This window comes from Oncorhynchus mykiss, chromosome 22 (genome assembly GCF_013265735.2).
Source record: "Oncorhynchus mykiss isolate Arlee chromosome 22, USDA_OmykA_1.1, whole genome shotgun sequence".
Taxonomy (NCBI): Eukaryota; Metazoa; Chordata; class Actinopteri; order Salmoniformes; family Salmonidae; genus Oncorhynchus; species Oncorhynchus mykiss.
In genome coordinates this window covers 50,860,333-50,884,843 of record NC_048586.1, presented here as the reverse complement: position 1 = coordinate 50,884,843, position 24,511 = coordinate 50,860,333, and the positions used below count along the sequence as shown (strand labels likewise).

Genomic DNA, 24,511 nt, shown 5'->3' with positions numbered 1-24,511 from the left:
TCACCTCATCCTCTCTGTGTTGTCCAGGTTTCTGTCTCCCCTCATCCTCTCGGTGTTGTCCAGATTTCTGTCTCACCTCATCCTCTCTCTGTTGTCTAGGTTTCTGTCTCCCCTCATCCTCTCGGTGTTGTCCAGATTTCTGTCTCACCTCATCCTCTCTCTGTTGTCTAGGTTTCTGTCTCCCCTCATCCTCTCGGTGTTGTCCAGATTTCTGTCTCCCCTCATCCTCTCGGTGTTGTCCAGATTTCTGTCTCACCTCATCCTCTCTCTGTTGTCTAGGTTTCTGTCTCCCCTCATCCTCTCGGTGTTGTCCAGATTTCTGTCTCACCTCATCCTCTCTGTGTTGTCCAGGTTTCTGTCTCCCCTCATCCTCTCGGTGTTGTCCAGATTTCTGTCTCACCTCATCCTCTCGGTGTTGTCCAGATTTCTGTCTCACCTCATCCTCTCTCTGTTGTCTAGGTTTCTGTCTCCCCTCATCCTCTCGGTGTTGTCCAGATTTCTGTCTCCCCTCATCCTCTCGGTGTTGTCCAGATTTCTGTCTCACCTCATCCTCTCTCTGTTGTCCAGGTTTCTGTCCCCCCTCATCCTCTCTGTTGTCCAGGTTTCTGTCTCACCTCATCCTCTCTGTGTTGTCCAGGTTTCTGTCTCCCCTCATCCTCTCTGTGTTGTCCAGGTTTCTGTCCCCCCTCATCCTCTCTGTTGTCCAGGTTTCTGTCTCACCTCATCCTCTCTGTGTTGTCCAGGTTTCTGTCTCCCCTCATCCTCTCTGTGTTGTCCAGGTTTCTGTCTCCCCTCATCCTCTCTGTGTTGTCCAGGTTTCTGTCTCCCCTCATCCTCTCTGTGTTGTCCAGGTTTCTGTCTCCCCTCATCCTCTCTGTTGTCCAATTTTCTGTCTCACCTCATCCTCTCTGTTGTCCAGGTTTCTGTCTCCCCTCATCCTCTCGGTGTTGTCCAGATTTCTGTCTCACCTCATCCTCTCTGTGTTGTCCAGGTTTCTGTTCCCTGACCTCCCTGACGAGGGAGGTGTTATTCACCCTGACCCCAAAGGATCCTCAGAAACAGACCAGCAAGGGTGAGTCTACACTTTATACTTTATATACTTCATACGCCCTCTACAGTCCCAGTCATGGTACTGCATTCCAACATGATAGACGTTATATTACTGTATATAGTGCAGGGCTTTGTTAGTGTTTATTGTCACACACACAGTAATATTTTTGGACCATCAAAGTTCCATCAAACACCATGTTGGGCGTGACTGGCTAGAATAGGGTGTCTGTCTTGGTCAGATCAGTCTGTCTTTGTCAGATCAGTCTGCATTGGTCAGATCAGTCTGCCTGGGGTCTTGGTCAGATTAGTCTGTCTTGGTCAGATCAGTCTGTCTTGGTCAGATCAGTCTGTCTTGGTCAGATCAGTCTGTCTTGGTCAGATCAGTCTGTCTTGGTCAGATCAGTCTGTCTTGGTCAGATCAGTCTGTCTTGGTCAGATCAGTCTGTCTTGGTCAGATCAGTCTGTCTTGGTCAGATCAGCCTTCCTTGGTCAGATCAGCCTGCCTTGATCAGATGAGTCTGCCTTGGTCAGATCAGTCTGCCTTGGTCAGATCAGTCTGCCTTGGTCAGATCAGCCTGCCTTGGTCAGATCAGCCTGCCTTGGTCAGATCAGCCTGCCTTGGTCAGATCAGCCTGCCTTGATCAGATGAGTCTGCCTTGGTCAGTTGAGTCTGCCTTGGTCAGATCAGCCTGCCTTGATCAGATCAGCTTCCTGTATTCAGACTTTTTACTTCTGTATATTAATATAATATAATTAGTCCCCTTCCTCTGTGTGAATCCCTCCTTTCCACCGTCTGTCTGTCTGTCTGTCTGTCTGTCTGTCTGTCTGTGTGTGTGTGTGTGTTTCTGTCTGTGTGTCTGTCTGTGTGCCTGTCTGCATGTCTGTCTGCGTATCTGTCTGCTTGTCTGTCTGCGTGTCTGTCTGCCTGTCTGTCTGTCTGCGTGTGTGTCTGCCTGTCGGCCTGTCTGTCTGTCTGTCTGCCTGTCTGCCTGTCTGTCTGCGTGTCTGTCTGTGTTTCTGTCTGTCTGCGTTGTGTGTCACTCCCTACCTCCTGTCCTTTATGGTAGCTTGATGGTGAGTAGCTCCACTCTCCTACTACCAGTCCTGCTGCCCAGGCTGTACCCTCCTCTGTTCACCCTGTATGCCCTGGACAAGGAGAGGGAGGAGGAGGTGTACTGGGACTGTGTCCTGAGGCTCAACAAACAGCCTGACCTGGGCCTGTTGGCCTTCCTGGGGGTCCTACAGTAAGTTAAATACGGAGGCACACACACAGACACACTAGGCTTGGGCGGTATACCGTATATACCGGGGTATTTGGAAACTGGATGTTTTTTCAATATCGTTGAAACTATTTATCTGAAGTTTTTCAATACATGTTAATATTTGTATCTGCTTTTTAAGTTAATTCCTGGAGTCAACTTGTGCAATTCATGATTTATTTTCATTTTTTATTTCACCTTTATTTAACCAGGTAGGCCAGTTGAGAACAAGTTCTCATTTGCAACTGCGACCTGGCCAAGATAAAGCATAGCAGTGTGAACAGACAACACAGAGTTACACATGGAATGAACAAACGTACAGTCAATAATACAGTAGAAAAAGTCTATATACAGTGAGTGCAAATGAGGTGAGATAAGAGAAGTAAGGCAATAAATAGACCATGGTGGTGAAGGAGATAAAGCAGAGCACGTTCTTCATGTCACCTTTCACATTCTTTTACATTATGAAGTTTACCGTAGTTCACCAGAACAGTTTAAATTTACATTTGGAAAGTATTCAGACCCCTTGACTTTTTACACATTTTGTTATGTTACAGCCTTATTCTAAAATGGATTACATTGTTTTTTTCCCCCCTCATCAATCTACACACAATACCCCATAATGACATCACAATACCCCATAATGACATCACAATACCCCATAATGACATCACAATACCCCATAATGACATCACAAAAAAGCCCATAATGACATCACAATACCCCATAATGACATCACAATACCCCATAATGACATCACAATACCCCATAATGACATCACAATACCCCATAATGACAACACAATACCCCATAATGACATCACAATACCCCATAATGACAACACAATACCCCATAATGACATCACAATACCCCATAATGACAACACAATACCCCATAATGACATCACAAAAGCCCATAATGACATCACAATACCCCATAATGACATCACAATACCCCATAATGACATCACAATACCCCATAATGACATCACAATACCCCATAATGACATCACAATACCCCATAATAACAAAGCAAAAACAGGTTTTTAGACATTTTTGCAAATAAATAAAAAATACTGAAATATAACATTTATATAAACATTCAGACCCTTTACTCAGTACTTTGTTGAAGCACATTTGGCAGCGATTACAGCCTGGAGTCTTCTTGGGTATGACGCTACACGCTTGGCATATCTGTATTTTGGGGAGTTTCTCCCACTCTTCTCTGCAGATCCTCTCAAGCTCTGTCAGGTTGGATGGGGAGCATCGCTGCACAGCTTTTGTCAGGTCTCTCCAGAGATGTTCGATCAGGTTCAAGTCCAGGTTCTGGCTGGGCCACTCAAAGACATTCAGAGACTTGTCCCAAAGCCACTCCTGCGTTGTCTTGGCTGTGTGCTTAGGGTCGTTGTCCTGTTGGAAGGTGAAACTTCACCCCAGTCTGAGGTCCTGAGCGCTCTGGAGCAGGTTTTCATTAAGGATCTCTCTGTACTTTGTTCCATTCTACATCACCACAGCATGATGCTGCCACCACCATGCTTCACCGTAGGGATAGTGCCAGGTGACGCTGATTGGTGAAGTGCTGCAGAGATGGTTGTCCTTCTGGAAGGTTCTCCCATCTCCACAGAGGAACTCTGGAGCTCTGTCAGAGTGACCATCAGGTTCTTGGTCACCTCCCTGAGGCCCTTCTCTCCTGATTGTTCAGTTTGGCCGGACGGCTCTAAGAAGAGTCTCGGGGGTGTCGTGGAATATTTCTGATTCAAAGGAAAGAGACTTTTAGATTTCTTCAAATATTCATACTTTAATATCGATTAATTATTGCAATAATGAAGCTTGTTGTTCATCCACCTGGTGTGTCAGATTTAAATAAAGCTTTTCGGTGAAAGCATACCAAGTGTTTATGGAAGGACATCTCTCTCAGCATACAAAACATTACAAACAGCTAGCAGCCAAGTAGATTGGTCACGAAAGTCAGAAAAGCAATAAATTAAATTGCTTACCTTTGATGATCTTCGGATGTTTGCACTCACGAGACTCCCAGTTACACAATAAATGTTCCTTTTGTTCCATAAAGATTATTTTCATATCCAAAATACCTCCATTTGGTTGGCGCGTTCAGAAAATCCACAGGCTCGAGCAGTCACGACATCGCAGACGAAAATTCCAAATAGTATCCGTAAAGTTCGTAGAAACATGTCAAACCTTTTTTATAATCAATCCTCGGGTTGTTTTTTACAACATATAATCTATAATATTTCAACCGGGACTGTAGCTTCTTCAATAGGAGAGAGAGAGAAAATGTCTGCTCCAAGCTGTTGCGCAAACAAAACTCTGCTTCACCCAGCCATCCACTGACGCAATGTGATCTTTCTCGCTCATTTTTCAAAATAAAAGACTGAAACTATGTCTAAAGACTGTTCACACCATGGGAAAGCCATAGGAAAATGAATCTGGTTGATATCCCTTTAAATTATATCCCTTTAAATGGAGCGAAGGCAGGCAATGGAACAGAGAGCTTTCAGGAAAAACAGCACTGCCGGGTTGGATTTTCCTCATGTTTTCCCCTGCAATATCAGTGTTTTCTATCCTAATCTGACAATTATATCCATATTCTAGATTCTGGGCCTGAGAAATAGGCCGTTTAATTTGGGTACATTTTTCATCCAAACATTAAAATACTGCCCCCTACACTCAACAGGTTAAGAATGATGGAGGCCACTGTGTTCTTGGGGACCTTCAATGCTTCAGAAATGTTTTGGTACCCTTCCCCAGATCTGTGCCTCAACACAATCCTGTCTCGGAGCTCTACGGACAATTCCTTTGACCTCATGGCTTGGTTTTTGGCCTGACATGCACTGTCAACTGTGGGACCTAATATAGACAGGTGTGTGCCTTTCTAAATCATGTACAATCAATTTAATTTACCACAGGTGGACTCCAATCAAGTTGTAGAAACATCTCAAGGATGATCAATGGAAACAGGATGCACCTGAGCTCAATTTAGAGTCTCATTGCAAAGGGTCTCAATTCTTTCCGAATACATTTTAGTCATTTAGCTCTCTTAACACTCTTATCCAGAGCGACTTACAATTAGTGCGTTCATCTACAGATAGCTAGGTGAGACAACAATACATCACAATCGTATTATCAATACATCGTGTTATCAATACATCACAAAAGTTATCAACAAAGTCAGTGCTTGTAGAAAAACAAATTGAGTGCCGTTCGCTTTACCTCCGGAGATAATTATCTTCAGTAATCGTCAAGCGGAGGTGTATGTTGCGTGATTAACTACTCATGGTGTGATTGTGATAATGTACAGAAACTCAAGTCCTTTTGTTCACCCGACCTAGAATACCTCACAATCAAATGCTTGACCGTATTACCTCACAAGAGAATTCCCTTCGGTTATATTCACAGCCGTATATATTCCTCCTCAAGCCGATACCACGACGGCTCTCAAGGAACTACACTGGACTTTGTGCAAACTGGAAACCAAATATCCCGAGGCTTGCATTTATTTGTAGTTTGGGATAAATTATGATAAATTAAATCTGAGGATAATAAATGATAAATTAAATCTGAGGAAAACCATTTTTACATCATACAAGGTTTTTTTTCTTTATTTTTTACTATTTTCTACATCGTAGAATAACTGATAATGAATAATTTTGCACGCCCAATTTTTCAGTTTTTGATTTGTTAAAAACGTTTGAAATATCCAATAAATGTTCGTTCCACTTCATGATTGTGTCCCACTTGTTGTTGATTTTTCACAAAAAAATACAGTTTTATATCTTGACATCTTTATGTTTGAAGCCTGAAATGTGGCAAAAGGTCGCAAAGTTCAAGGGGGCCGAATACTTTCGCAAGGCACTGTATATATGTAGGTCTACATTCCATGAGAAACAAACATGCAGGGCTTGACATTAACCGGTTTATCCACTGAACATGTTGTTGTGTTGTTTGATGTAAAGAAACCACTTTACAAAATAAAAATGTATTATTATTCCAATACCAATATTACAGAGAATCAGACAAGTTATGCTCCCCCCTGCCTATTGGCCACTGAGCTTATTCAAGCCTGTCTCAAAATACAACACTGCCACTTTAAGACAAAAAAAAAAAGCTATTTGCCTGATTCACTTTTCAAAGATGTCTAGAAATGTACACATTTTGTGCTCTCGTAGGGAGCAATCACTCCCCCATTGTTGACTACAAATAATTATCCCAGTAATAGATAACTCAATAACTAGTAAAGGATATGAACAAATGTTCACGCTTGGCTACATGCAGCACTTGCTTTGATCTCAAAACAAGTTATTCTACTCACGGCCGCTCATGCTGTAAACACAGTCCAGTTCAAAGTGAATGGCACAGATCCATATATGGCATTGGTCTATTTGCATATGCCGCACCGTCTGTGTAGAGTACGGGCTGAGTAGTGCACAATAGAATCCTACTCTGTGTTCTGCCTACAACAAAATCTTTTGCATAGTTCGTTTTGTTTCGGTATGTTGCATTCAAAGTGGATAACATTGCATCACATTTCCCACAGTAAAGGGAAACGTTGACAGTGTTAACTAACAGGGAAAACTCTAGGAAGTTGAGTGAAATTCAACCTCATGCTCCACGGGCTGATGTTTCTTCTGTGCTTGGCAATGGCAGTGTCGGAGCTACTGCACGCCCGCACACGTGCGCAGTTTAGAGGGAACATTTTGCCAAACCCCAACACACACACACACGTACACAAGCGCACAGGCACGCTCACATACACACTCACACACCGTCTTACAGTTGTATCTACTCAGGAGCAGACGGATATTAAACCAACAGTGTCTCGTTAACTACAGCGGAATTCTTCTCTGTACACTGATCAGTGCAGTATCTGATCTTCTGTACCTCTTTATGGTAAAAACGACTTTCTGTGATTATTAATGTCGACCCTCTGTGATTACCTCTCAGGAAGTTCTGGCCGGTCTCCGTCTCCGTGTTGGGCGAGAAGCAGCAGGTGGGCTCTAGATCTCTACTCTCTTCTTCTTATGTGACAGGTCTTTCCTGCTTCTCTCCAGTCTTTTGAGCCATATCTTAGAATCCATCTTGCTTTTACCCACAAATGTAACTCTTTCTGTACTATGTAGCCTTTGTCATCATGCAGTTGACCCTCTTTAGCTCTTCTAGGAAATCTGTGATCTTTGATCTCCTGAGGTAGCTTGGATCTCCTGAGGTAGCTTGGATCTCCTGAGGTAGCTTGGTAGCTTGGATCTCCTGAGGTAGCTTGGATCTCCCGAGGTAGCTTGGATCTCCCGAGGTAGCTTGGATCTCCCGAGGTAGCTTGGATCTCCCGAGGTAGCTTGTATCTCCCGGGGTAGCTTGGCTCTCCCGGGGTAGCTTGGCTCTCCCGGGGTAGCTTGGCTCTCCCGGGGTAGCTTGGCTCTCCCGAGGTAGCTTGGCTCTCCCGAGGTAGCTTGGCTCTCCCGGGGTAGCTTGGCTCTCCCGGGGTAGCTTGGCTCTCCCGGGGTAGCTTGGCTGTCCCGAGGTAGCTTGAACCCCCCCGGGGCAGCTTGATTTCATGAGATTAATATCAAACAAACCTTGTTACGGTATTACTACAGGGGATGTTATAGTACCCTATTTTCCCCCAGAGACTTTTCCTCCTCTTGATATTTCATGTCCTATACCTTTTTCCATCAATGTCGTCCACTTGATAAATATCTGTTACTCAAACCTCTGATATATTTCTGCGATTAGGTCCTTCCCAGCACCAAAAATGCTTGCTTTGCTTCTGCAGTGAAGACTTTACAACAGATCAGGTAAGGGATGCTCCAGTGTCATGTATTACAGTGTCATATCCCTCAGGCAACCTCCCAAATGGACCCTCATTCCCTTTATAGGTGACTGCTTTTGATCCGGGGCCCATTTGGGAGGCAGATATAGTCTTGTATCATGTATGTCTTTTCTCTCTTTCATTGGGCTGACCAACCAGTGCTCCCGTACATTGGCTAACCGGGCTATCTGCATTGCGTCCCACCACCCGCCAACCCCTCTTTTACGCTACTGCTACTCTCTGTTCATCATATATGCACAGTCACTTTAACCATATCTACATGTACATACTACCTCAATCAGCCGGACTAACAGGTGTCTGTATATAGCCTCGCTACTCTTATTTTCAAATCTTTGTACTGTTGTTTTATTTCTTTACTTACCCAGACACATACTTTTTTTTGGGCACTATTGGTTAGAGCCTGTAAGTAAGCATTTCACTGTAAGGTCTACTGCACCTGTTGTATTCAGCATTTCACTGTCAGGTCTACTACACCTGTTGTATTCAGCATTTCACTGTAAGGTCTACTACACCTGTTGTATTCAGCATTTCACTGTGAGGTCTACTACACCTGTTGTATTCAGCATTTCACTGTGAGGTCTACAACACCTGTTGTATTCAGCATTTCACTGTGAGGTCTACTACACCTGTTGTATTCAGCATTTCACTGTAAGGTCTACTACACCTGTTGTATTCAGCATTTCACTGTGAGGTCTACTACACCTGTTGTATTCAGCATTTCACTGTGAGGTCTACAACACCTGTTGTATTCAGCATTTCACTGTGAGGTCTACTACACCTGTTGTATTCAGCATTTCACTGTGAGGTCTACTACACCTGTTGTATTCAGCATTTCACTGTAAAGTCTACTACACCTGTTGTATTCAGCATTTCACTGTAAGGTCTACTACACCTGTTGTATTCAGCATTTCACTGTGAGGTCTACTACACCTGTTGTATTCAGCATTTCACTGTAAGGTCTACTACACCTGTTGTATTCGGCATTTCACTGTAAGGTCTACTACACCTGTTGTATTCAGCATTTCACTGTGAGGTCTACTACACCTGTTGTATTCAGCATTTCACTGTGAGGTCTACTACACCTGTTGTATTCAGCATTTCACTGTAAGGTCTACTACACCTGTTGTATTCAGCATTTCACTGAGGTCTACTACACCTGTTGTATTCAGCATTTCACTGTAAGGTCTACCTACACCTGTTGTATTCAGCATTTCACTGTGAGGTCTACTACACCTGTTGTATTCAGCATTTCACTGTGAGGTCTACTACACCTGTTGTATTCAGCATTTCACTGTGAGGTCTACAACACCTGTTGTATTCAGCATTTCACTGTGAGGTCTACTACACCTGTTGTATTCAGCATTTCACTGTGAGGTCTACTACACCTGTTGTATTCAGCATTTCACTGTAAGGTCTACTACACCTGTTGTATTCAGCATTTCACTGTGAGGTCTACTACACCTGTTGTATTCAGCATTTCACTGTGAGGTCTACTACACCTGTTGTATTCAGCATTTCACTGTAAGGTCTACTACACCTGTTGTATTCAGCATTTCACTGTAAGGTCTACTACACCTGTTGTATTCAGCATTTCACTGTGAGGTCTACTACACCTGTTGTATTCAGCATTTCACTGTGAGGTCTACTACACCTGTTGTATTCAGCATTTCACTGTGAGGTCTACAACACCTGTTGTATTCAGCATTTCACTGTGAGGTCTACTACACCTGTTGTAATCAGCATTTCACTGTAAGGTCTACTACACCTGTTGTATTCAGCATTTCACTGTAAGGTCTACTACACCTGTTGTATTCAGCATTTCACTGTGAGGTCTACTACACCTGTTGTATTCAGCATTTCACTGTGAGGTCTACAACACCTGTTGTATTCAGCATTTCACTGTGAGGTCTACTACACCTGTTGTATTCAGCATTTCATTGTGAGGTCTACTACACCTGTTGTATTCAGCATTTCACTGTGAGGTCTACTACACCTGTTGTATTTGGCGCACGTGACAAATAAACTTTGATTTGTGTGTGTTTGTATGTTTGTTTGTTTACCTCTCGCAGCAACACCTTCACCCCATCAGACAAGCTGCAGGTGATCCAGCGTACCTTTGAGGAGCTGAACCAGGAAGTACAAGCCCTGCTAGAGGGGAACTTCCTGTTGTCCATGGATGACCTCTTACCTCTGTTTCTCTACGTGGTGCTTAGAGCACGGTAAGGAGGCATTACTACCGTTACTACCATTACTACCATTATTACCGTTACTACCGTTACTACCGTTACTACCATTATTACCGTTACTACCATTACTACCATTACTACCATTACTGCCATTATTGCCATTACTACCATTATTACCGTTACTACCGTTACTACCATTACTACAATTACTACTGAGGACAGGAGGCATTACTACCGTTACTACTGAGGACAGGATGCATTACTACCGTTACTACTGAGGACAGGAGGCATTACTACCGTTACTACTGAGGACAGGAGGCATTACTACTGTTACTACTGAGGACAGGAGGTATTACTACCGTTACTACTGAGGACAGGAGGCATTACTACTGTTACTACTGAGGACAGGAGGCATTACTACCGTTACTACTGAGGACAGGAGGCATTACTACCGTTACTACTGAGGACAGGATGCATTACTACTGTTACTACTGAGGACAGGAGGCATTACTACCGTTACTACTGAGGACAGGAGGCATTACTACCGTTACTACTGAGGACAGGAGGCATTACTACCATTACTACCATTACTACCATTACTACCATTACTGCCATTATTGCCATTACTACCATTATTACCGTTACTACCGTTACTACCATTACTACAATTACTACTGAGGACAGGAGGCATTACTACCGTTACTACTGAGGACAGGAGGCATTACTACTGTTACTACTGAGGACAGGATGCATTACTACCGTTACTACTGAGGACAGGATGCATTACTACCGTTACTACTGAGGACAGGAGGCATTACTACCGTTACTACTGAGTACAGGAGGCATTACTACCGTTACTACTGAGGACAGGATGCATTACTACTGAGGACAGGAGGCATTACTACTGAGGACAGGAGGCATTACTACTGAGGACAGGAGGCATTACTACTGAGGACAGGAGGCATTACTACTGAGGACAGGAGGCATTACTACTGTTACTACTGAGGACAGGCGGCATTACTACTGTTACTACTGAGGACAGGAGGCATTACTACTGAGGACAGGAGGCATTACTACTGAGGACAGGAGGCATTACTACTGAGGACAGGAGACATTACTACTGTAACTACTGAGGACAGGAGGCATTACTACTGAGGGCAGGAGACATTACTACTGTTACTACTGAGGACAGGAGGCATTACTACTGAGGACAGGAGGCCTTACTACTGAGGACAGGAGGCATTACTACTGAGGACAGGAGGCATTACTACTGAGGACAGGAGGCATTACTACTGAGGACAGGAGGCATTACTACTGTTACTACTGAGGACAGGAGGCATTACTACTGAGGACAGGAGGCATTACTACTGAGGACAGGAGACATTACTACCGTTACTACTGAGGACAGGAGTCATTACTCCTACTGACAACAGGCTGCAGAGACAACATTTCTATGTTTTAAAGCTAGTTTCCTACATTGCAGTCCCAGTCCAGGTGCAGATAGCTTTGTCCCTGTTTTAGGATGAGGAACCTGGCTGCTGAGGTGAGTTTTATAGAAGATCTAATGGACCCCTCTCTGCAGCACGGAGAGCTGGGACTCATGTTCACCACACTCAAGGTAACACTCAGTACTTTCCCGCAGCTGAAGCAAACAAACAATTTTTCTTCAAGAACATATTCCTTTTCTAGTTTGGAAAGTGGATTTATTGATTAGCGTTTCTGAATTTGTTATGAGGGATCCATTGATTGATTGATTTTCTCGACATGTCCTTGTCCAGGCTTGCTGTTTTCAGATCCAACAGGAGAAGACGACATAGGGAAGAGGAGGTGCCTTCTACAATGGAGGTCGACGGAGGGTCCCATTTTTCATACCGTCGACTCCAGACGACCTGATAGTCCGTCTATAGATGGGTTATCCCCTGGCTAAAGACATTATAATTTTTTTTTACCATTATTTATACAGGGAAGTCCCATTGAGACCGACGTCTCTTTTGCAAGGGAACCCTGCTTCACAAAAAGTAACAAAACAATAAAAAGTACACAAAGGGAATTTGTGAAACACTTCTAACAATCAAAGGCCGGCGCATGAGAAATACAATTAGAGAAATATATACTAAAGGTTTAAGAGATTTCTAGATTTCAGGTACTGCTGCTTTATGACAAAGGGAACTTTTATGCAACCACCCTGAGAAGATTGAAGAATCACTGCCTTTTTGTGTTTTATCCTGACTATCTTTAATCCTGACTATCTTTAATCCTGACTGTTTAATCCTGACTATGTTTAATCCTGACTGACTATCTTTAATCCTGACTGACTATCTTTAATCCTGACTATGTTTAATCCTGACTGACTATCTTTAATCCTGACTGACTATCTTTAATCCTGACTGACTATCTTTAAGCCTGACTAACTTTAATCCTGACTGTCTTTTATCCTGATTAGGGTTGCACTTTTTGGGGAATATTCAGAGGTGGAAACTTCACGTGGGAATTAACGGGAAAATATGGGAATTAATGAAAATATATGCAAATTTATATTAATACCATTTCAATGTAGATTATTTTTGCGTTGGCTATATTTACCATATATGGAGACAGAAACATAAACCTTTTACCTTATCATAAGTAGACATTTTTGCAAATGATTAAATTCTTCCAATAGAAAAAATATACACTGCTCAAAAAAATAAAGGGAGCATTTAAACAACACAATGTAACTCCAAGTCAATCACACTTCTGTGAAATCAAACTGTCCACTTAGGAAGCAACACTGATTGACAATACATTTCACATGCTGTTGTGCAAATGGAATAGACAACAGGTGGAAATTATAGGCAATTAGCAAGACACCCCCAATAAAGGAGTGGTTCTGCAGTTGGTGACCACAGACCACTTCTCAGTTCCTATGCTTCCTGGCCGATGTTTTGGTCACTTTTGAATGCTGGCGGTGCTTTCACTCTAGTGGTAGCATGATACGGAATCTACAACCCACACAAGTGGCTCAGGTAGTGCAGCTCATCCAGGATGGCACATCAATGCGAGCTGTGGCAAGAAGGTTTGCTGAGTCTGTCAGCGTAGTGTCCAGAGCATGGAGGCGCTACCAGGAGACAGGCCAGTACATCAGGAGATGTGGAGGAGGCCGTAGGAGGGCAACAACCCAGCAGCAGGACTGCTACCTCCGCCTTTGTGCAAGGAGGAGCAGGAGGAGCACTGCCAGAGCCCTGCAAAATGACCTCCAGCAGGCCACAAATGTGCATGTGTCTGCTCAAACGGTCAGAAACAGACTCCATGAGGGTGGTATGAGGGCCCGACGTCCACAGGTGGGGGTTGTGCTTACAGCCCAACACCGTGCAGGACGTTTGGCATTTGCCAGAGAAGACCAAGATTGGCAAATTCGCCACTGGCGCCCTGTGCTCTTCACAGATGAAAGCAGGTTCACACTGAGCACATGTGACAGAGTCTGGAGACACCGTGGAGAACGTTCTGCTGCCTGCAACATCCTCCAGCATGACCGGTTTGGCGGTGGGTCAGTCATGGTGTGGGGTGGCATTTCATTGGGGGGGCCGCACAGCCCTCCATGTGCTCGCCAGAGGTAGCCTGACTGCCATCAGGTACCGAGATGAGATCCTCAGACCCCTTGTGAGACCATATCCTGGTGCGGTTGGCCCTGGGTTCCTCCTAATGCAAGACAATGCTAGACCTCATGTGGCTGGAGTGTGTCAGCAGTTCCTGCAAGAGGAAGGCATTGATGCTATGGACTGGCCCGCCCGTTCCCCAGACCTGAATCCAATTGAGCACATCTGGGACATCATGTCTCGCTCCATCCACCAACGCCAAGTTGCACCACAGACTGTCCAGGAGTTGGCGGATGCTTTAGTCCAGGTCTGGGAGGAGATCCCTCAGGAGACCATCCGCCACCTCATCAGGAGCATGCCCAGGTGTTGTAGGGAGGTCATACAGTCATACAGGCATATTTTTTCCACACACTACTGAGCCTCATTTTGACTTGTTTTAAGGACATTACATCAAAGTTGGATCAGCCTGTAGTGTGGTTTTCCACTTTAATTTTGAGTGTGACTCCAAATCCAGACTTCCATGGGTTGATAAATTTGATTTCCATTGATCATTTTTGTGTGATTTTGTTGTCAGCACATTCAACTATGTAAAGAAAAAAGTATTTAATAAGAATATTTCATTCATTCAGATCTAGGATGTGTTATTTTAGTGTTCCCTTAATTTTTTTGAGCAGTGAATATATTTTAGTTACGAATTGAACTTTAATTAAATGAGTTGACTCTTCACATGCATATTGCATCTCCATCCCAAAGCATCCCAAAGCCATCCCCAAGCTCTTGCTTGGAAGTGTACTCTGCCAGACTGCCAAGAACCTTGCCCTCATCCAGGCCAAGGTGGCGAGACACGGTAGTGATGACACCATAGGCCTTGTTGATCTCTGCACCAGACAGGATGCTCTTGCCAGCGTACTTGGGGTCCAACATGTACTCTGCGGGGTGCACGGGCTTCAGGCAGAAGTCTTCACACTTTTTGATGTATTTCAGAACTTCATTTTCCTCTGCTTGGAGCAACAGTGAAGTGGGCAGGGCAGTACAGATTTCTTCTCTTACATCTGCATGCAGAGTCTGAACATCAGACAAGATGGCATTGTCTTCCTCAATCTGTGCAATGTCTACTGCTATAGGTTTCAGGAGTTTCAGGCTGCTTACCACTCTCTCCCAAAATACATCATCCAGGAGGATCCTCTTGATGGAGCTGTCCATATCGGCAGACTGTGATATGGCCATTTCTTCCCCTCCAGGAGACTGTCAAACATGATGACAACACCACCCCAACCGGTGTTGCTGGGCAGCTTCAATGTGGTGCTCTTATTCTTCTCACTTTGCTTGGTGAGGTAGATTGCTGCTATAACTTGATGACCCTTCACATACCTAACCATTTCCTTGGCTCTCTTGTAGAGTGCATTGTTTTCAGTGCCATGATGTCCTTGAGGAGCAGATTCAATGCATGAGCAGCACAGCCAATGGGTGTGATGTGAGGGTAGGACTCCTCCACTTTAGACCAAAGCAGCCTTAATGTTCGCAGCATTGTCTGTCACCAGTGCAAATACTTTCTGTGGTCCAAGGGCATTGATGACTCCCTTCAGCTCATCTGCAATGTAGAGACCGGTGTGTCTGTTGTCCCTTGTGTCTGTGCTCTTGTAGAATACTGGTTGAGGGGTGGAGATTATGTAGTTAATTATTCCTTGCCCAGGAACATTCGACCACCCATCACAGATGATTGCAATACAGTCTGCTTTCTCTATGATTTGCTTGACCTTCACTTGAACTCTGTTGAACTCTGCATCCAGCAAATGAGTAGATAAAGCATGTCTGGTTGGAGGGGTGCATGCTGGACGAAAAACATTCAGAAATCTCTTCCAATACACATTGCCTGTGAGCATCAGAGTTGAACTAGTAGCATACACAGCTCGAGCAAGACATTCATCAGCATTTCTCTGACTACGTTCCTCCATTGAGTCAAAAAAAACTTCTGATTCCAGGAGGACCCTGAGCTGTTGCTATCGATAAGGTGTCTGATTCATCATTTTCACCTCGGAATAGTAGAGGGACTTTTGTCAGAGGTTGTTTGTTGTGAGGGCTGAGGGAACCTTATGCACTTTGCCAGATGATTCTGCATCTTTGTTGAGTTCTTCACATATGATTTGGCACTGTATTTGCAAATGTACACAGCTTTTCCTGTAGTGAAATGTCTCCACTCATCAGATAGTGCCCGTGGCATTTTCCTGTAAAGATTAGAAACAAATGAGTAAAAAAAAAAAAAAAAAAATTATATGTACAGATAAATAGTTAAGCAGTTAGATTAAACAACTCCTATGTAAGATGCATGTTTTAAAATGAAACATGTATGGAAACAGGTGAATTAACACTCCTCAGTTACCAGGCTGAAGCAAGCTAAAACCCACATGGTAGCAAAAACTAACTAGCAGAAATTGTTAACAAGTTAGAAATGATTTAAACACACTTTGCTGTAGGCTACTATTTACTAGTTAACTTCTTGACACTACCAATCTCTGTAGCGGGATAATTTTAGCAACCGCTGAATAGCATAGTGCAACAGTCAAATAATATGACTAGAAAATATTTATATTCATGAAATCACAAGTGCAATATTTTGAAACATAGCTTAGCCTTTTGTTAATCACTGTCGTCTCAGATTTTGAAATTATGCTTTACAGAGAAAGCAATCCAAGCGTGTAAGTTTATCGATAGCCTAGCATAGCATTATGTACACTTAGCATCAGGAAGCTTGGTCACGAAAACCAGAAAAGCAATCAAATGAACCGTTTACCTTTGATGATCTTCAAATGTTTTCACTCACGAGACTCCCAGTTACACAGCAAATGTTCCTTTTGTTCCATAAAGATTATTTTATACCCAAAATACCGACGTTTGTTTGTCGCGTTATGTTCAGAAATCCACAAGGAAAGAGCAGTCATGACAACGCAGACGGAAATTCAAAATGGTCTTCATAATGTCCACAGAAACATGTCAAACGTTTTTTTATCATTCCTCAGGTAGTTTTTAAAATATATATTTGATAATATATCAACTGCAATATCAGTTCTGCTATAACCACAGACAATATTTTTACAGTTTTGGAAACTTTAGAGTGTTTTCTATCCTAATCTGTCAATTATATGCATATTCTAGCATCTGGTCATGAGAAATAGGCCGTTTACTTTGGGAACGTTATTTTTCCAAACATAAAAATAGTTCCCCCTAGCTTCAAGAGGTTTTAACAAAAAATCACGTGTGTCATATAAAATATATTCACCCCTACCCAGTATTGTAATCAAAACTTACCAGAAAGCATGTAGTCCTGGGCTCAGACAGTGTAGTAGTGTGGACTCAATAGCATCTCATTAGTGTGTAAGATCTTGAGAATCAGCTGTACATGTGATGGAAGAATGCACTGTGCATGCAGAGGGTTGCAATTCTATTGAATTGGGGATAGTATGCCACAAAATATGCCACAAGACCTATAATTGCCTTATGTGTATCCCACAAAAAGGTTCACTGTTATAAGATAACTTTTTTTAATGAATTTAAGCAGAATTCCCCAAATTCCAGGGCCTAACTTCCCATGGAAAAATTACGGAAATGTACCAGAAAGTTTCCGACCCTTTGCAACCCTAATCCTGACTTTCTTTAATCCTGACTTTCTTTAATCCTGACTTTCTTTAATCCTGACTCAGAAATATCTTTATGTTTCTTGTAACCGATAACTATTGAGAAACTCCACATTGAGTTGGAATGTGCAATGATTTTGTTAACACTGATAGGATTGTGCCAACTCATTCTAATGAGGGAAAGACAGATTTTAAAATCATGAAAGACACTGGAAAATGTTTACAAAATATTTAGGGAAAAAAAATGTATTGGGAGAAAAATATAGAATATATTAAAATATGCCAAGGAGTGTATTTTTTATTGTTATTATATTACAGTCTGTATTAAAGAGTTGTAGCATGTTAGCATTTTGAAAAAGGGTCAACTAGGGAGAACTTATATTTGTCCTGTATCATTGCATGTACAAGTGGGTAACCTGTACGAGGTGTGAAATGGAAACGTATTTTTGCATATCCCACCTCGCCATGAGACACGCTCGGAGAGCCACGTCCAGGTGTCAGACATTTTTCACCTGGTCGGCTCAGGGATTCAATCCAGAAACCTTTTTTGGTTACTTGCCCAATGTTAATCGGTAGCTTATCTGCCGCCCTTAGTATGGGTACTGTGTTACATTAACTTAGTAGTTCAGACACTGTAGAATGCCTTAAGTCAAGACTGCTATTATTGTTCAACTGAATAATCCAAGCTAATAGTTAGCCATTATAAATTCACTAAAAAATATAGTTCTCATGATTGATCCCTTTTTAGATTTGATTTGTGTAAAAAAAAAATTGCAACTAATAAAGGCTATTTGCAATTTGGCACATAGATGTGTCTTTATACTGTGACACAGTCTGGTTTGGAAGGCCTGGCGTGACAGTCTGGTTAGGAAGGCCTGGCGTGACAGTCTGGTTAGGAAGGCCTTGTGTGACAGTCTGGTTAGGAAGGCCTTGTGTGACAGTCTGGTTTGGAAGGCCTGGCGGGACAGTCTGGTTAGGAAAGCCTGCCGTGACAGGCTGGTTAGGAAGGCCTGCCGTGACAGTCTGGTTAGGAAGGCCTGGCGGGACAGTCTGGTTAGGAAGGCCTTGTGTGACAGTCTGGTTAGGAAGGCCTGGCGGGACAGTCTGGTTAGGAAGGCCTTGTGTGACAGTCTGGTTAGGAAGACCTTGTGTGACAGTCTGGTTAGGAAGGCCTTGTGACACAGTCTGGTTAGGAAGGCCTGGCGGGACAGTCTGGTTTGGAAGGCCTGGCGGGACAGTCTGGTTAGGAAAGCCTGCCGTGACAGGCTGGTTAGGAAGGCCTGCCGTGACAGTCTGGTTAGGAAGGCCTGGCGGGACAGTCTGGTTAGGAAGGCCTTGTGTGACAGTCTGGTTAAGAAGACCTTGTGACACAGTCTGGTTTGGAAGGCCTTGTGACACAGTCTGGTTTGGAAGGCCTTGTGTGACAGTCTGGTTAGGAAGGCCTGGCGGGACAGTCTGGTTTGGAAGGCCTGGCGGGACAGTCTGGTTAGGAAGGCCTTGTGTGACAGTCTGGTTAGGAAGGCCTTGTGTGACAGTCTGGTTAGGAAGGCCTGGCGGGACAGTCTGGTTAGGAAGGCCTTGTGTGACAGTCTGGTTAGGAAGGCCTTGTGTGACAGTCTGGTTAGGAAGGCCTTGTGTGACAGTCTGGTTAGGAAGGCCTGCCGTGACAGTCTGGTTAGGAAGGCCTGCCGTGACAGTCTGGTTAGGAAGGCCTTGTGTGACAGTCTGGTTAGGAAGGCCTTGTGTGACAGTCTGGTTAGGAAGGCCTGCCGTGACAGTCTGGTTAGGAAGGCCTTGTGTGACAGTCTGGTTAGGAGGACCTTGTGTGACAGTCTGGTTAGGAAGGCCTTGTGTGACAGTCTGGTTAGGAAGGCCTGCCGTGACAGTCTGGTTAGGAAGGAAGGCCTGACAGTCTGGTTAGGAAGGCCTGGCGTGACAGTCTGGTTAGGAAGGTCTTGTGTGACACAGGCTGGTTAGGAAGGCCTGGTGTGACAGTCTGGTTAGGAAGGCCTGCCGTGACAGTCTGGTTAGGAAGGCCTTGTGACACAGTCTGGTTTGGAAGGCCTTGTGTGACACAGTCTGGTTTGGAAGGCCTTGTGTGACAGTCTGGTTAGGAAGGCCTTGTGTGACAGTCCGGTTTGGAAGGCCTTGTGTGACAGTCCGTTTAGGAAGGCCTTGTGTGACAGTCTGGTTAGGAAGGCCTTGTGTGACAGTCTGGTTTGGAAGGCCTTGTGTGACAGTCTGGTTAGGAAGGCCTTGTGTGACAGTCTGGTTAGGAAGGTCTTGTGTGACAGTCTGGTTAGGAAGGCCTTGTGTGACAGTCTGGTTAGGAAGGCCTTGTGTGACAGTCTGGTTAGGAAGGCCTTGTGTGACAGTCTGGTTAGGAAGGCCTTGTGTGACAGTCTGGTTAGGAAGGCCTTGTGTGACAGTCTGGTTAGGAAGGCCTGGCGTGACAGTCTGGTTAGGAAGGAAGGCCTAACAGTCTGGTTAGGAAGGCCTTGTGTGACAGTCTGGTTAGGAAGGCCTGGCGTGACAGTCTGGTTAGGAAGGAAGGCCTAACAGTCTGGTTAGGAAGGCCTGGCGTGACAGTCTGGTTAGGAAGGTCTTGTGTGACACAGGCTGGTTAGGAAGGCCTGGCGTGACAGTCTGGTTAGGAAGGCCTGCCGTGACAGTCTGGTTAGGAAGGCCTGCCGTGACAGTCTGGTTAGGAAGGCCTGCCGTGACAGTCTGGTTTGGAAGGCCTTGTGTGACAGTCTGGTTAGGAAGGCCTGGCGGGACAGTCTGGTTTGGAAGGCCTGGCGGGACAGTCTGGTTAGGAAGGCCTTGTGTGACAGTCTGGTTAGGAAGGCCTTGTGTGACAGTCTGGTTAGGAAGGCCTGGCGGGACAGTCTGGTTAGGAAGGCCTTGTGTGACAGTCTGGTTAGGAAGGCCTTGTGTGACAGTCTGGTTAGGAAGGCCTTGTGTGACAGTCTGGTTAGGAAGGCCTGCCGTGACAGTCTGGTTAGGAAGGCCTGCCGTGACAGTCTGGTTAGGAAGGCCTTGTGTGACAGTCTGGTTAGGAAGACCTTGTGTGACAGTCTGGTTAGGAAGGCCTTGTGTGACAGTCTGGTTAGGAATGCCTGCCGTGACAGTCTGGTTAGGAAGGAAGGCCTGACAGTCTGGTTAGGAAGGCCTTGTGTGACAGTCTGGTTAGGAAGACCTTGTGTGACAGTCTAGTTAGGAAGGCCTTGTGTGACAGTCTGGTTAGGAAGGCCTGCCGTGACAGTCTGGTTAGGAAGGAAGGCCTGACAGTCTGGTTAGGAAGGCCTGGCGTGACAGTCTGGTTAGGAAGGTCTTGTGTGACACAGGCTGGTTAGGAAGGCCTGGCGTGACAGTCTGGTTAGGAAGGCCTGCCGTGACAGTCTGGTTAGGAAGGCCTTGTGACACAGTCTGGTTTGGAAGGCCTTGTGTGACACAGTCTGGTTTGGAAGGCCTTGTGTGACAGTCTGGTTAGGAAGGCCTTGTGTGACAGTCTGGTTTGGAAGGCCTTGTGTGACAGTCTGGTTAGGAAGGCCTTGTGTGACAGTCTGGTTAGGAAGGTCTTGTGTGACAGTCTGGTTAGGAAGGCCTTGTGTGACAGTCTGGTTAGGAAGGCCTTTTGTGACAGTCTGGTTAGGAAGGCCTTGTGTGACAGTCTGGTTAGGAAGGCCTTGTGTGACAGTCTGGTTAGGAAGGCCTTGTGTGACAGTCTGGCTAGGAAGGCCTGGCGTGACAGTCTGGTTAGGAAGGAAGGCCTAACAGTCTGGTTAGGAAGGCCTTGTGTGACAGTCTGGTTAGGAAGGCCTGGCGTGACAGTCTGGTTAGGAAGGAAGGCCTAACAGTCTGGTTAGGAAGGCCTGGCGTGACAGTCTGGTTAGGAAGGTCTTGTGTGACACAGGCTGGTTAGGAAGGCCTGGCGTGACAGTCTGGTTAGGAAGGCCTGCCGTGACAGTCTGGTTAGGAAGGCCTGCCGTGACAGTCTGGTTAGGAAGGCCTTGTGTGACAGTCTGGTTAGGAAGGCCTGCCGTGACAGTCTGGTTAGGAAGGCCTGGCGTGACAGTCTGGTTAGGAAGGCCTGCCGTGACAGTCTGGTTAGGAAAGCCTGCCGTGACAGTCTGGTTAGGAAAGCCTGCCGTGACAGGCTGGTTAGGAAAGCCTGCCGTGACAGGCTGGTTAGGAAGGCCTGCCGTGACAGGCTGGTTAGGAAAGCCTGCCGTGACAGGCTGGTTAGGAAGGCCTGCCGTGACAGTCTGGTTAGGAAGGCCTTGTGTGACACAGTCTGGTTAGGAAGGCCTTGTGTGACAGTCTGGTTAGGAAGGCCTGCCGTGACAGTCTGGTTAGGAAGGCCTGCCGTGACAGTCTGGTTAGGAAAGCCTGGCGTGACAGTCTGGTTTGGGAGGCCTGGCGTGAAACAAATACTTCACTTTGAGCAAATGATGGTGAACTTATAATTTTTTTTACAAAATCACAAAAAATGTCATTCATATTACTACACTGCTACTAGACTGACAATTAAAATTTCTCCTTATGGCATTTCATTAGAGAGAGAGAGAGATCAAAGTTACATTTCGTCATGCATTGGAGGTATTGATACTTTAGGAAAAGTTCATTGAGGTTCATTTAACCTAATAAAGGGATTGTAATTCATATGAAGGGGCATTCTGTTACAGAAAGGGGGACATATATAGCCTATCTAAATAGAGGACCTGCCAGAGAAACATATTAGGGGGACATACACGTGACTGGTGAGTGCAGAAAAGGGCTCTGATAGGCTTACCTGGTGACTATGTCATCCCTAATAGGCTTACCTGGTGACTATGTCATCCCTAATAGGCTTACCTGGTGACTATGTCATCCTGATAGGCTTACCTGGTCATTATGTCATACCTGATAGGCATACCTGGTCACTATGTCATCCCTGATAGGCATACCTGGTCACTATGTCATCCCTAATAGGCTTACCTGGTGACTATGTCATCCCTGATAGGCATACCTGGGCACTATGTCATCCCTGATAGGCATACCTGGTTACTATGTCATCCCTGATAGGCATACCTGGTCACTATGTCATCCCTGATAGGCATACCTGGTCATTATGTCATACCTGGTCATTATGTCATACCTGGTGACAATGTCATCCCTAATAGGCTTACCTGGTGACTATGTCATCCCTGATAGGCTTACCTGGTGACTATGTCATCCCTAATAGGCTTACCTGGTGACTATGTCATCCTGATAGGCTTACCTGGTCATTATGTCATACCTGATAGGCATACCTGGGCACTATGTTATCCCTGATAGGCATACCTGGGCACTATGTCATCCCTGATAGGCATACCTGGTCACTATGTCATCCCTGATAGGCATACCTGGTCACTATGTTATCCCTGATAGGCATACCTGGGCACTATGTCATCCCTGATAGGCATACCTGGTCACTATGTTATCCCTGATAGGCTTACCTGGTCACTATGTCATCCCTGATAGGCATACCTGGTCATTATGTCATAACTGGTCATTATGTCATACCTGGTGACAATGTCATCCCTAATAGGCTTACCTGGTGACTATGTCATCCCTGATAGGCTTACCTGTTCATTATGTCATACCTGGTCACTATGTCATCCCTGATAGACATACTTGGTCATCATGTCATAACTTGTTTATTCCAGCAGATCTATGTGAGTTTGTTATTGTGACAAAATTACTAACATTTTTTAACACTCAGTGACATGTTTCTAACACTTCATTAACTAAAATGTATGAAATGTCATTAACTAAAATGTATAAAATCTAATTATGAAATGTGTTTCTGAACAAAAAGATAACTATTTAAAAAGGACAATAAAATACATGGCTGAGACTAGAAATGGTTTTATTACTTAATTTCCATGTGAACAAATAGCTATTCGATACTACAGGTCTGGGTAGGGGGTGTACTACAGGTCAGGGTAGTGGGAGGGTACTACAGGTCAGGGTAGTGGGAGGGTACTACAGGTCAGGGTAGTGGGAGGGTACTACAGGTCAGGGTAGTGGGAGGGTACTACAGGTCAGGGTAGAAGGGGGGGATACTACAGGTCAGGGTAGTGGGAGGGTACTACAGGTCAGGGTAGTGGGAGGGTACTACAGGTCTGGGTAGGGGGTGTACTACAGGTCAGGGTAGTGGGAGGGTACTACAGGTCAGGGTAGTGGGAGGGTACTACAGGTCTGGGTAGGGGGTGTACTACAGGTCAGGGTAGAAGGGGGGGATACTACAGGTCAGGGTAGTGGGAGGGTACTACAGGTCTGGGTAGGGGGTGTACTACAGGTCAGGGTAGAAGGGGGGGATACTACAGGTCAGGGTAGTGGGAGGGTACTACAGGTCAGGGTAGTGGGAGGGTACTACAGGTCAGGGTAGGGGGTGTACTACAGGTCAGGGTAGTGGGAGGGTACTACAGGTCAGGGTAGTGGGAGGGTACTACAGGTCTGGGTAGGGGGTGTACTACAGGTCAGGGTAGTGGGAGGGTACTACAGGTCAGGGTAGTGGGAGGGTACTACAGGTCTGGGTAGGGGGTGTACTACAGGTCAGGGTAGAAGGGGGGGATACTACAGGTCAGGGTAGTGGGAGGGTACTACAGGTCAGGGTAGTGGGGGGGTACTACAGGTCAGGGTAGTGGGGGGGTACTACAGGTCTGGGTAGTGGGGGGGGTACTACAGGTCTGGGTAGTAGGAGGGTACTACAGGTCTGGGTAGTAGGAGGGTACTACAGGTCTGGGTAGTAGGAGGGTACTACAGGTCTGGGTAGTAGGAGGGTACTACAGGTCTGGGTAGTAGGAGGGTACTACAGGTCTGGGTAGTAGGAGGGTACTACAGGTCTGGGTAGTAGGAGGGTACTACAGGTCTGGGTAGTAGGAGGGTACTACAGGTCTGGGTAGTAGGAGGGTACTACAGGTCTGGGTAGGGGGTGT

At 45.1% G+C, this 24,511-nt stretch overlaps 1 protein-coding gene across 1 annotated transcript in view; it reads left to right on the top strand.

Moving 5' to 3' along the window:
- Window positions 1–12,389, top strand: part of als2a (alsin Rho guanine nucleotide exchange factor ALS2 a) — an 88,281-nt gene extending 75,892 nt beyond the window's left edge. Inside the window, exons 29-35 of the mRNA XM_036959503.1 lie at window positions 992–1,072; window positions 2,118–2,294; window positions 7,271–7,316; window positions 8,057–8,118; window positions 10,223–10,372; window positions 11,861–11,957; window positions 12,118–12,389. Coding sequence (XP_036815398.1) covers window positions 992–1,072; window positions 2,118–2,294; window positions 7,271–7,316; window positions 8,057–8,118; window positions 10,223–10,372; window positions 11,861–11,957; window positions 12,118–12,156 — 652 coding nt within the window. The 3' untranslated portion in view covers window positions 12,157–12,389. The remainder of the gene's footprint in view (window positions 1–991; window positions 1,073–2,117; window positions 2,295–7,270; window positions 7,317–8,056; window positions 8,119–10,222; window positions 10,373–11,860; window positions 11,958–12,117) is intronic.
- The last annotated feature ends 12,122 nt before the right edge of the window (window positions 12,390–24,511 follow it).